Raw genomic sequence first — 14509 nt, 5'->3', positions numbered from 1 at the left:
ATTATCCTTTTGTTCCTGCTATAAATTCTACTTGCTTGCTTTGTATTACTTTTCAGAACTTATGATTTGCTAATGTAATTTTTTGGGCTTCTGGAGTTAATTTTTTTCATATACGATAGGTCCATCATTTTGGTCTTTTGATACTTTGTCCAATTTTAGTATCAAAGTTATAACAGCTTAATAAAATGAGAGATAAAATTGTACTTATTTTCCCTACTCTAAAGATGATTTGTACCTGGAACTTTGAAATAATTCTATCATCACCTCTTTATTATCCACCTAAATACAGATGAGTCATGACTCAGACAATCTGGAACAAACGACACCTTCCCAGATTCCTTAAGACTTTAAAATGTTGGGGTCTTTTTAACCTTAGCAATTGCAATTAGTGTGGACATTTATTTCATACACTGAGTCATAGGAAAACTTTGACCAGTAATCTTTGTCTATTAGAAACAGGTCAATGTGTAATTAGATATTGGTGGTAAATAATCAAAGAAATTCAAATTTTAAAAAGGAAATCTTTTTTTCTTATAAATTAAAAAAAGAAGAACTGTAGCATCCACTCTTGGTGAGGTGTGGGGAAGTCCATTCTCAAAAACGTGGATAAGAGGAGTGTAAAGTGGTTTAAACTTTCTCATGGGCATTTTAGCAAGACTTGTCAAAAAGCTTTTCCAATGTGCACATCTTTTGACCCAGAAATTTCACTCCTAAGAATATTGTTAATGATGGCTTCTAAGATTTCACCACAACGCTATTCATCAAAACATTGTATGTAATGGTGAAAAATTAGAAAAGCTGTAAATGAGCCCAAAGAGGGGCCTGGTGTAACATTTATTCAAATATATCTGTGCAAAATAATTTTATATGGCAGTGAAAATTAAAGCAGACAAATATTTAATGAAATGGACATATTGCATGTTCAAAATATATTTGAAGTAGAAAAACAGAATACACATCAATCTGTTAGCAGTGGTTTATCTCTGGATTTGGAGCTTACAGCTCAATTTTTTTTTTCTTATCTGTGTTTCCTAAGTTTCTACAATGAATCAACATTCCTTTTTAAAATGGGAACAAAAGTGCACTGCAGGGCTGGCCTGGTGGTGTAGTAGTTAAGTTGCCTCCTCTGCTTTGGTGGCCCGGGGTTCGCCAGTTCTGATCCCTGGCCGAACCTACACACTGCTCATCAAACCATGCTGTGGCAGCATCCCACATACAAAGTCGAGGAGGATTGGCACAGATGTTAGCTCAGGGCCAATCTTCCTCAAGCAAAAAGTGGAAGATTGGCAACAGGTATTAGCTCAGGGCCAATCTTCCTCACCAAAAATAAAAAAGTGGACTGTAATACAATGTTACTTGTTGCTCCAAATATTAATACAGTGACAATAAGGTTTGTATCTTTGATATTCAGACCTGGCTATGCAAATAAATATGGGGATGTATGAATACAACGGGAAGAGTGGCTACAGATTAAAGCCAGAGTTCATGAGGAGACCTGATAAGCATTTTGATCCATTCACTGAAGGCATCGTTGATGGGATAGTGGCCAACACTTTATCTGTTAAGGTACGTACACCTCTATTATAAAATTGTGCCAAACAAGAGTCTTGAACATTGCCTATTTTGCGTAGTTTAGTCATTAAAAATTTAGTTGCCAGCAAAGTCTTCATTTCCTTCATGCACTTTTTTCTTTAAGGACTGAATCCGAATTAGTAGTTTTCAGAAGGCACATGTATGAGATAAAGAGACTGAGCGCCACTTTTTAACAGGATAAAAATTAGCCCCTAAATCAATAAAACAAGCTGGTGAGATTCACCGTGGCCAATCCTTTCTTTTGTTGTAAATATCCCACCGTGAAATTCACCACAAAAATTAGTGACCCATATTGGAGAAATCATCTGGTCTTTTTTTATTTCCCATTAGTTCTAGAAAAATATCCACACTGAGAAAAATTAGAGGAAAAAAGTATTCTCTCAACAAATTGTGAAATACTGAATACAAGTCTCAAGTTACCATAGTGTGGCTTTCAAAACTCTTATCAGCGTATTCAGGCATTTAAAACGCAGAGTGATGATATTAAATAAAAGAATTGCTTAATAAACATGCTTCTGGCCCTAAAAAATTAATTCCAAATGATTTCTGCAGTCTTTGAAATTAATGTTACAGCAGATACCATTTCTTTTTAGCTGTGAGAAAATATTTTTAATACTATGAATGGGAAATCATTTTTATGAAGAGCTTTTTATGGGAATTCTCTAAGCTTTTGGTGGTTGTAGCTGAGTTTCATTTACTTGTTTAAAGTCTCATTTCTTTTCTGTTTAACTGGATAACTGTAGAACTAGGAAAAGTTTTTTATTGGACAGAAATGCAATTTTCTGATTGGCCCTAAACCAAAGGCATATAAAGAACTGTGTTAAAAAAATGCTCCGTCACAGTTTCATTAATTTATAGCTACCCTAAGCTTGTTGAGCCCATTTTTACTTTAAAATTTATGTCACTTTATATCAAAGATTAAAAATAAAATTTCAATGAAGGGTCTCGCAATTTTATCTCTTGAAATTATTTCACACTGTATATCTGAAGAGTGGAGCTGGCAGCATTAGAGCTTCAAGATTATATTTATTTTAGGAAATTGCTTTCAGCTGAGGATGCTTCATTCCTGTCAAGTTTGACTAAGATAAACTCCTCAGCATCACACACTGATAAAACGTTATTTTTAGAATCCTTGTCCATGGTTGTGATAGTCGGGTCAAACTAATAATGTTTTGTCCTTGTTTGCCGATTCATCTTGCTTTGTACATGTGTGTCTGCTTATTTATTTTTTCCTGAAAATTCCACTGCGACAGTGTCAGGGATCATAAAATGACGCAGAGTCAGGAAAGAAAGTTGAGGGGAAACAGTTGAGTTCCAACGAGTGTAAACTGCTGCCTGAGCCCAGAACGGAGACACTGTTCTAGAGATGTTAGTATCCTCTGAATGGACAGCCACCCTGCAGTAGAGGTCTGCCTTTAACATTACAGCTAGAGACAAGAAGAGGCTCACACCCATCCCGCGGTGCCTTGGTTTTGATCCTCAGACATAGACTTTGTAGGACCAGAATGACCTGTGAGGTCACATGGTGTTCCACCATCCTTTTTTACTAATGAGAACATTGAGGGTTAGTGTCATAACTTACTCAAGGACTTCTGCTTTAATCAAACACCTTAAGCACACAAAATCTTTGTGCATCTGAATTCCCAGCGTGACTCCCGTAACTCGGAAGTTTCAAACATGCTGTAAAATGTCTGCTAAGTTGTCCTCATGTAGAATCTCATGATAAACAAAGAGATTGTTGCTGGCAAGTCCCATACACTCAGGCCAAAGAGAACATTCAGGAGAAATGAGTAGTCCTGGGCAAATTCAGACAGCCTCTTCCTCATGGCTTTCTCTTGAAGTTGTTTGGAATTCCTGACCACATCAGCATATGGCTAACTTTGGCCACACTCAGAAACTAATGGCCATTCTCAGGCCACCATTGTATCCAATTTCTGGCCCAGTCATGATCTTGGAACAGTAATTCTGTCCCCTTTCATGGACTTGAGCTCGGAAAGCTCCTGGCCAGCGGCAGCTTTGTCAACCAGACAACCCAGGTTCATCAGGTTTGCTCCATCAGCACCTCTTTCCTCTGCTCCCCTCTCTGGTGTTAAAGCAGGACATCTTGTTTGCCTCCAGTAACCTTTACAACACCTGAGAATCCCTCAGATTCTGAAAACTGGATTAGAAAAAGAGGCAGACATGGGAGACATTTTGTGAATATGTGATCCATTAGGTTTATGGCCAGACAAAGGATACACGCAATTGTGTGGATGGCTAAAACTCGGTTTTGGTCATGGGTGCTGATAAACTGGGCTTGATAGTTTAACATGAATATTTGGTTTGGTTTTTTTATCACTATTGTGGCTTTTTATTTAAAGTGCAACAACTCTGAGAACTGGAATAGCATGGAGTTCCAACAACTCCTTCAAGTTGAATTTTAGAAACAAGAGGAAATTTTTTAAATGCTAGAGTTTCTACTATATTATGCTTTAAATTTGTACTCTCAAATGACCTTTTTATTTCATTTACAATCACGCTAAAATGATACTTTTTATCTTGTAACATTTTTAAGTATTTGAAAAACCTTTATACTCAGTTGACTCTAAAGATCCATCTTTAACATTTAATAGATGTATCATAACTACAAAAGCCTCGGTCTCATCAGACTCTCGATATTTGTTCATATATTTCCTCCTATACAACTTTTTCTTGTTAATTGACTCCTTCTAACCTCAGCATTTTCAATATTCCTCTACCAACTCTTTAACCAAAAGAGAAATCATATTTCTACTCTTGCTTCTGTGTCATTTTGACTATGGTTCAGTATCCACCATCAGCATTTCTCCCTCCTTAAAGTATTCTCCTATATCGTGGTTATTCATTTACTGTTCCTTTTCTGTTATGTTCTAGATTATTTCCGGTCAGTTTCTTTCTGATAAGAAAGTTGGGACTTACGTAGAAGTGGACATGTTCGGTTTGCCGGTGGACACAAGGAGGAAGGCATTCAAGACCAAGACATCACAAGGAAACGCTGTCAATCCCGTCTGGGAAGAAGAACCCATTGTCTTCAAAAAGGTTGGTCTTGTGTCCTTAACATGAGATGTAACTGCATATCCCAGGTGTTTGACACTGAGAAAAAAATTAAACGAGCAATTATTTGCTGCTTAATTTGGGGATTTAAATAGCAATAGCATTTTCAAAGCTATCTTGAAAACTATTCAAGATCTCTGTGAATCACTTGTTTGGATTTTTAGAATTGTATTGTTAATCAATTCTAGTATACCTCATTTGGAGAACAGAATAACCTATTAATTTAATTCACATCCTCTCATAATACAAGTGATAATATGTTTGCATTGTCACTCAAATGAGGTAGAGTGGGAAGTCAAGAATAATATTAATTAAATTCAGAATCGCTAGCCACTGGCAGTCATTCTATCTTGTCCAGATTCTGATAGAGTTAAAACATTTGCATTCGACTAGGCCTTCTCTCTGCCTTCACCAAAAATCAAGTCTTCAGACATGCTTATCACACAAAACATGACGACAAGTCCAATAGAAAATAGAGCAGACTTTCTTACCTACCCTTTGCTGTTATCTGGCCAAAATATCTACAAAGACAGCCTCTGCAAAGAGAATATCTATGATAAACATCTCTGTGCTCGTTTGTTTCATATGTTCATTGGATTTAATGACAGGGTCCACTTCAGAGGGTTATTATAAATATTCCCTAATACATTAAAAACATTTAGAAAATATCTGGCACGTTGAAAACAGTCAAATGTTAGTTTGCTGTTGTTATCAAAAATAAATTTTTAAGGATACAATTGGTCTCATGTTCTTGACCTGGGATGTAACTGTTTACTCCACGTTTTACGTTGAGGGAAAAAAATGAGCAATTACTTGTTGCCTAATTGGGAATTTACATATTTATAAAGCAATCACATTTTGAAAGCTATCCTGAAAGCCCTTTTTTTCCTGCTTTTGTTTTGAAAATGTAAAAGCAATTTGCTTTGCAAATATAATAGTGAAGGCTCAGATAGTGATAAGACCTCTAGCTGTGTTTGAACATAGAACTGTTGAGAATGTTCACGTCGAAAGAAAATCGTCTATGTACTGAGCAAACTTCTCATTATGACAAGGTGAGAGAACATAGATGAAGCTGTATCTGTGGTAATGTTTCTCCTTTTGAAAATCAAAATTATAGAGCAGCAACTTAACTTCTTATCAATTAGCTAAGTAGAAACTTCTATTTGGATTTAGGGAAGCAGGGCTATTTGACTATTTACCTTTCTAATTCTTTCTTGGACCTGCTTGTTCTTATAACTACGTGCATCCTTAATGTCCCTATAAGGTGGTCCTTCCTTCTCTGGCCTGTTTGAGGATAGCAGTTTATGAAGAAGGAGGCAAATGTATCGGTCACCGGATCTTGCCAGTGCAAGCAATTCGACCAGGTATGGATAGAGTGGTGAGAAACTTGTTTTCAAAGTTGTAAAGAAAGCCATCGCTGCTTACATGATTATTAAAGAAAGATTTAGGAAGCTATATGCTGCTTTGTCGTGTTCTTATGTAACAAGGGCTATAAGATTATTTATTTAAATCTGGCAGTGTCACATTTTCGTGACATGCTATGGTATATCAATCAATTCTTGCCAAAATAATTAAGCGTAACAAACTATCTGAAAACTCAGTGATGTATAAGCGTTTCACCTTCATGCTCATGGGCCTGTGGGTTGGCAGGGTTTGGCTGGGCTCAGTCATGTAGCTGTGTTTGAGGCTGTGGGCTGGGGTTAGGTCTGTTCCTCTCGTGCTCATTTAGGGGGCCCTGACTGAAGGGGCAGTGGTGCCCACACTATGGACTTCTCATGATGGCCCACCGGAATGCATAAGAGCGAGAGTGACTCTGCAGATGTGTTTTAAGCTTCTGCTTGGACCACATCACTAACATCCCGTTGGCCAAAGCAGAAGTGCATGGCCAAGCCTCAAGTCAAGAAATCATGTTTAGGGGACAAATTTGAACAAATAATTCAAGCTATGACATACGGTTTTGTGGGGGTTTTTGTTGGTGTTTTGTTTTTTATTCAAGTATAGTTGACATGCAATGTTATATTAATTTCAGGTGTACAACATAGTGATTTCACATCTGTATACGTTACAAAATGCTCACCACAACAAGCCTAGTAACCATCTGTCACTATACAAAGTTATTACAATATTATTGACTGTATTCTCTATGCTGTACGTCATATTCTCATGACTTATTTATTTTATTTTATAACTGGAAGTTTGTACCTCTTAATCTCTTTCACCTATTTCATCCTTCCCTCCATGTCCCTACCCTCTGGTGACCACCAGTTTGTTCTTTGCATCTATAAGTTTGTTTCTGTTTTGATTTCTTTGCTTGTTTTGTTTTCAAGATTCGACATATAAGTGAAATATATGGTATTTGTCTTTCTCTGCCTGACTGGTTTCACTCAGCCTACTACACTCTAGGTCCATCCATGTTGTTGCAAATTACAAGATTTTATTCTTTTTTTATGGCTTAGTAATATTCCATTGTGTGTGTGTGTGTGTGTGTGTGTGTGTGTGTGTGTGTATACCACATCTTCTTTATCCATTCATCCATCAACAGACACTTAGGTTACTTCCATATCTTAACTATTATAAATAACCCTGCAATGAATGTGCAGGTACACATATCTTTTAGAATTAGTGTTTTCATTTTCTTTGAATAAGTATCCAGAAGTGGAATTGCTAGATTGTATGGTGGTTCTATTCTTAATTTTCTGAGGAACCTCCATACTGTTTTCTATAGTGGCTGCACCAGTTTACATTCCCTTCAACAGTGCACAAGGGTTCCCTTTTTTCCACATCCTTGCCAACACTTGTTATTTGTTGTTTTTGATAATAGCCATTCTAACAGGTGTGAGGTGATATCTCTTGGTGGTTTTGGTTTGCATTTCCCTGATGATTAGTAATGCTGAGCATCTTTTCACGTGTCTGCTGGCCATCTGTACATCTTCTTTGGAAAAATGCCTGTTCAGGTCCTCCACCCACTTTTTAATCAGCTTGTTTGTTTTTTTGATAGTGAGTTGTTATGACATATGGTTTTGAATTCTCTTTGTGGAGAAAAACATGATTGGAAATGGAAAAAATTAGAATTGACATTGTTTTCCTGTCTGATGAGAAAAATAATACCTTATCACTCAAAACCATGTGATTAAAATGAGAAAGAAGTGTTCTGTTTGTCATCCAAAGTCACCTAAAATAAACACCTCCATCACATAGGTGTTCCTGTGTTATAACTAACATTGTGAAGAAAATGTGATACACAGTATTGTTGTCACCCTCCAGGCTATCACTACATCTCTCTGAGGAATGAGAGGAACCAGCCTCTGATGCTGCCAGCTGTCTTTGTCTACATAGAGGTGAAAGACTATGTCCCAGATACATATGCAGGTAAACAGCATAACTCAAAGAGATATTTCCATCTGGGGTCATCCATATTTTTGTGGCTCAGTGGAAGCAAAACTGGACCAAACAAAGGCAGGAGATTCTGGTCTCAGAATCACCTCTATTTTTGTATGTATGTTTAGAGGTAGATTGCTCAAGGCTTTGTGGATGAATTTTAATTTAATTATTTAATTTAATTTAAGTACCAATAAAGTTTTGAGCATGTTTTTTCACTCTCAAGGGCCCAGCACTTCCTAAACCATGCTATCTGGTCCTACAACAGTCTATCTAGGCCTGTACAATGAATTTGCCTTCAGCCAGTTTTAGAACTCTGATCCTTTTCATGGTTGGAATCCTAAGTTTAGAGGAACCAACTTATGACGATGTCAACCAGGAATCATAAATTTAAATGCTTATACTGCTAACTGGCCAGGGTGTAAGTACTGGGGAGTGGTGGAGACTATGGCAAACTTGGAGCACATGCCCCATCCAAAGATGGCAGCCATAACTCACTCCAGCTAGCTAGTGCCATGTGCAAATGAAACCCATATTGCCAAACCTTTGGGTTGTTTTGACAGTCTTGAAAGCAGCCTTTTTATGTGAAAAGTCTCCACTTATTAAACATCATTTGGGCCAAATAGTACAAGTACGTGGGCCATTGCTAGAGTGAAGGAATCCTCAGAAAGAAACTAAAGAATCTGGAGTATTGAGGCATCCTGAGTAGGAGGCTGTCCAGGTTGTCTCTCAGAGCTGACCTCACTTAAGTTCTCTCTTCTTGAGATTTCAGCAAAGAGTCCTGACTCTTGTCCATTTCCAAAATGTTGGATGGATGAGTGGATAGTTGTTTGGGTAGGTGGAAGAATGGAATTTGGATGATGAATTGGTGGATGGATAAGCGAGTAGATGGATGATGAATGAATGCGTGAATGGCTGGGTGGATGAATGGATGGTTGGTTGGATGGATGGATGGATGGATGGTGGATAATCAATACCTCCAGTACCTTTGATTTAAAATGTCTCTCCTCTCTTTAGATGTGATTGAAGCTTTGTCAAATCCAATCCGCTATGTGAATCTGATGGAGCAGAGAGCTAAGCAACTGGCTGCTTTGACACTGGAAGATGAAGAAGAAGTGAAGAAAGAGGTGAGAGAGTGTTCTAATCTTATGCATGGCATTAAGCATGGTTTCTACACCTAGTTGCTGGCTTTTCCTGTGTAACATCACACCTGAGGAGAAGAAAACAGCACACTGGAAAAACACTTTGTTGGAGTTCAGCATCATGTCACAAAACATCTAGATGACTGAATTTTTCATACTTCATTCTCTTCTGGCATTCTGTGGCCACTACTGGCATCTGTCTTATTTTGTGACCCCCTTAAACAGTACATATGTTACTGTTTCAGGTGAAGGTTTCTAGGTGATTTCATGTTGATTAAAGGTGATTAAGGCACTTAGAAAAGAAGATGATCATCAAGTCATTTAGTACTTTCCTTTGTCTTTAAATTTGAAGTGCAAGATTTTCAAAAGTGCTTTTGTGATTTCTTACGATGCATAAAGTACTTAACACAATACCTGGTGTGGTGCGGGGAATAAACCATTTACTATTATTATTAAATTGTATATTTATGTATTATAATATATATTCCCAAAATAATCGGTATATTATTCCAAATTACATGTCACAATGCAAAAAATAATTAAGGAAGGGTTTAGAAAAATTAGAAGTGTAATTTGTGTAGACATAATAAAATTACTACTAATAGCATTCTTCTCTAATTAGAAAGCAGGAACTCTTTAATCAACTTGATATATTTTATTTTCTAAGAAACAGAAGTTCAAAGAATGCATTTCAAGTAAAATCACATGTATTGTCACTATTTAGAAACAATACTTTTCATGTCATCAACTTCTACCTATTTCTTGGCCAGGTTCTCCAAGGAGTAAGCACTCATTTGAAAAGAACATTTTAAGACACTACCAGTTTCAGCTTATACAGTACAGCAATTGAGCTAAAATCTCGTCATGGAACATTTTGCTAATGGTGCCTCAGAGAGACCATTTCTCTAATGATGGCAAAAAAGGTCATTCTAAGGAGTGGGAGACCTAGGGCCATTGACATTGCACGGGTCTTTTCACACATTGGTGTCATTTCAAAAGCCTTCACTTTGCACCAGACATCACATATCAAAAACCTATTTGGGGAGAATGGAATACCAATGGGTATAGAATTACCGAAGTAGAGTTTTAGATCAACTTTATTTTTATTTCTCCTCTAAAAATGGTGAACAGAAAGAATTTTTAGTAAATGTACAATGTTAGATAAACTTAGAGAATATTTGAACATTTTCAGTTTTAGAAATAATTTTAGAGGCATTGATCATAGATTCCATATGGTCTAACAGAGAAAATACAACTTTTTTCCTTTGAAATGTCTAAACACTTAACTGACCTCATTTTTGAAATTCGACAAAAAAAAAATCATTTGCCCTTCCCATGTAATGCTAGGAAAGAAAAGTCATTTCACACCTTTGAACACCAGTGTGCCCTTTATCTTGTCTTGCAATAATGTAAGTTTGTTTGAATGAGGCCACCGAAAATAAGTAGCTGTGGTTTTCTCAAAAGAAAATTCGATCTAGGACATGGCAGGCACTGGAGACACTATTTTAGCAGCAAAGACTTTTTTAGTATAATCCTTTTAACTTGGTGGCTAGAAAGGTCATTCCTATTTGAAAATTAAAGACTTCATTCGACTGCAAAATATTCCCAGATTTGTAATAGTCTAATAAGTTATCTTCGTAGAGTAATTTGCAAACCAAATAAGTAGTAAAGTTGAAAATTCCCCCATACTTTGAACAATAGACATTTGTTTCAGATCATGTGAAAAGTTGTTTATATACATATATTTCCAACATATATCTATATCTGTATGTATATAGATAGATAGATAGATGTGTATAGTACTAAGGTACTATATAAACTTCATATATATATATATAATTTGGAAATTAAGAAACAACAGAGATTTGAGTTGCTGGACTTATTTTGTCTTTTTAAAGTCATTGTTTAGGGTGGTGGGTTAATAAAGTTGCCTAATCTGAATCATAACAAAGGCTTTATAATATTTATAGCTATTTCTCTAAATAAAAGTTCATATAAAAAATTTTAAAACATAACCAAAAGAAACAAAAAAGTTCGTAAGTAATCTTGCAGATACTGTTAACATTTTTGGTCTATACCCTTCTAGCACGTTTTCTACGTATATATTTTTTTCTTGACAAAAATTCTTAATTTTTAAAAATGTTTCACAGCCCCAGTACCTTAATGTGGTTGTAGAGATGCCCAATGGGACATCAGTAAAACTTTTTATTTTCTATTTTTAAAGTACACCTGTAAAGAGAAAAAAGTAAACATCCAATGTATTGATTACAAAATATTATGCGGTATCACTAATATCTGAATGCAATATTCGAACATGACTTGTTTTACCACATCAAAGAGGGCAGAAACATTCTACTGAGTGCTTACCATGTGCCTGGCACTCTTCTAAGCCCTTTAATGTATTAACACGCTTAAGTCTTAAAGCATCTCTATGTCTTAATTACTATTATTACTCCCATTTAAGAGATGAAGAAACTGAGGCACCAAGAGGTTAAATTCCTTGTCCTGTGCCAGGCAACTAGTAAGGAGCAGAGTTGAGATCGAAATCCATCCAGTCTTGGCTCCAGAACTCATGTCCTACACCAGCACTTCTAGAAGTTTTATGTGCAAACCAGGACATCGTGATAAAGTGCTCCTCCTGATTCAGTGGATCTGGGGTGGGGTCTGAGGCTCAGCATCTCTAACAAGCCCCAGATGATGGGATAATGCTCTTCCACAGAGCACACATTGAGTACCAAGGGTCTAAACTGAACTACATCACACTACCTCAATAACAAAGCTGTAATTTTCTAGTAACCTTTAACTAGGACTAGCCCTTCATTCATCTTTCCATCCTCTATAGCAGGTCACCTGGATGACTGAGAACAGAATATAAGACCTTCACCTTAAATAGTAGCATCCTTTGAATTGAATTTTTTTGTTGAATCAAATGTCAACATTTCTCCCTTTAAAACACTTGGATATTATCAGAATTTGTTCTCTAACAAGTTAGGTTTAAATATGTGGGTTCTATTTCATTAGTTTGTACAGTGGCTGGCCAAAATACATATCTCCTCAACCCAAAACTTCCAAGATACAGAGGCTGCTTTCATTCAAGGCCAAAATTTCTGTTCTCAAGAGTTCCCTTTATTATCCACATATGCATATATAAGTGCAGGTGTGTGAGAGGCCTTCGTGGTCATTTTGATGTTGAAGAGGGTGAGTTGTTTGGTAATACTAACATTTTATTTACTCCAGGAGGCCTTCTTTTTAAGTTGTCAGACTCGTGTTCCTATAAGTGAGCTGAAATTTATCTAAAACAGTTTACAAATATTTCCTAATTCAGTCTCTGGCACCATGGGCATCTTCAATGGCATTTAATTATTGGGAAAGAGAAAGTTCCTATGGTCTGGTGTGAATTTCTCCAGTAAAATAACCCAACGGCAAAAAATCCCAAGTGGTACTCTCATGAGGTTACAGCGTTTAACTCAATAAGGCCTTGGGTGTCTTTTAATTTTTCCAAGACAGAAGCCTGAAATGTTATTCATGGTTCACGAGCTTGGTGTTGAAATCAAAGATGAGATGTACTGGTAATTCTGGATTCTCTTTGAACAAAAATATTCCCCCTCAAATAGTAAATTAGCAAAATATCAACTTATAAAAACAATAGTTTCTCAAAATCCCTGAACTGTAAAGCATCCTATAGAGTAGGAAGAGAAAGTTGGCCTTTTAGGAGCTGGCCTTTAGATAATGACACTGTCACTTTCATTTCTCTATGGCTTTGGAGTTCAGGGGGACTTTTCATTGGGTGCCCTGGATAAAACTGGTCCCAATTAGGCCAAACTAGGGTAGTCATCCTCACTTTCAGAAGAGGAGTGGGTGCTTATAATGGTAGAGTGACTTGCCTAATATCAATGGCCAATAAATAGAGGAACTAGAGTCTTTTTTTTAAATTTTTTTTTTTTTGAGGAAGATTAGCCCTGAGCTAAAGTCTGCTGCCAATCCTCCTCTTTTTGCTGAGGCAGATTTGCCCTTAGCTAACATCTGTGCCCATCTTCCTCTATTTTATTTGTGGGACGCCTGCCACAGCATGGCTTAATAAGCAGTGTGTAGGCCTATGCTCGGGATCCGAACCAGTGAACCTAGGGCCACCAAAGAGGAGCATGGGAACTTAAGTGCAGTGCCACTGGGCCAGCCCCTAGGGTCTTTTTAAATGAGATCCAAAGAGAAGAATATATATTCACTTGAGTTGAAACTACTCAATGATCAATTCAATTCAATTGCTTTTGCAAGAAACCTCCTCCATAACAATTTTTAAAATTTCAGTAGATCCTAATAAGAGCTTTGGGTTCATCTACCTAAAATAGTGATGAAACCAGAAACTTGAATATTATAATCCGTGCAGTATCTAATACCATTATAAAAGTGTGACTTTCATGCTGGCCCAGTGGCCAAGTGGTTAAATTCCTGTGCTCCGCTTTGGTGGCCCAGGGTTTTGCTGGTTCAGATCCTGGGCGAGGACATGGTACCGCTCATCAGGCCATACCGGGATGACGTCCCACATAGCACATCCGGAAGTTGTAGGTGTATACAACTACACTATACACCTGTGTACTGGGGTCTTTGGGGGGAGAAGAAAAAGAAAAAAGATTGGCAACAGATGTTAACTCAGGTGCCAAACTGAAAAAATAAAAAGTAAAAAGTGTGACTCTCAATAACAAAGTTTTTCACTCTGCTTTAGAGCAGGGCTGCTCAAATTTTAATGTGCATACAGATCACCCAGGGCTCTTGTTACAATGCAGACTCAGACGCGATAGGTCTAGAGCAGGGCACAAAATTCTGCATTTCTAACAAGCTTCCAGGTGATGCTGATGCTGCTAGCCTATGGACCATATTTTGAGTAGCAAGGGTCCCAGCTTTAGCATGTTGTCCCCCCGTTATCCATAGTTTTGCTTTCCACGGTTTCAGTTACCCACTGTCAACTGACGGCACAGCTTGCTCCTGACATCCAACCATCAACATTGCTTAATGACGGGAATATGGTCTAAGAAATGCGTCATTAGGCGATTTGTCATTGTGCGAATATCACAGAGTGTAATCCCACAAACCCAGATGGGTGTAGCCTGCTACACACCAAGGCTACTTTGTACTAATCTTGTGGGACCACCACGGTATATGTGGCCCATTGTTGACTAAAATGTTGTAATGCAGCACATGACTACATATTGTTATAATTGTTCTATTTTACTATTAGTTATTGTTATTAATCTCTTATTGTGCCTAATTTATAAATAAACTTTATCACAGATATGCATGTATATGGAAAAACATAGTATATATAGTAT

General features: G+C 37.1%; 1 protein-coding gene across 2 annotated transcripts in view; it reads left to right on the top strand.

Moving 5' to 3' along the window:
- Window positions 1-14509, top strand: part of PLCB1 (phospholipase C beta 1) — a 667363-nt gene that overhangs the window by 534302 nt on the left and 118552 nt on the right. For both annotated transcript variants that reach the window (XM_044748183.2, XM_044748184.2), the window contains exons 19-23: window positions 1412-1566; window positions 4486-4650; window positions 5930-6029; window positions 7930-8034; window positions 9061-9170. In XM_044748183.2, coding sequence (XP_044604118.1) covers window positions 1412-1566; window positions 4486-4650; window positions 5930-6029; window positions 7930-8034; window positions 9061-9170 — 635 coding nt within the window. The remainder of the gene's footprint in view (window positions 1-1411; window positions 1567-4485; window positions 4651-5929; window positions 6030-7929; window positions 8035-9060; window positions 9171-14509) is intronic.

This window comes from Equus asinus, chromosome 15 (assembly GCF_041296235.1).
Source record: "Equus asinus isolate D_3611 breed Donkey chromosome 15, EquAss-T2T_v2, whole genome shotgun sequence".
Classification (NCBI taxonomy): Eukaryota; Metazoa; Chordata; class Mammalia; order Perissodactyla; family Equidae; genus Equus; species Equus asinus.
This window is presented reverse-complemented; position numbering and strand designations above follow the sequence as displayed.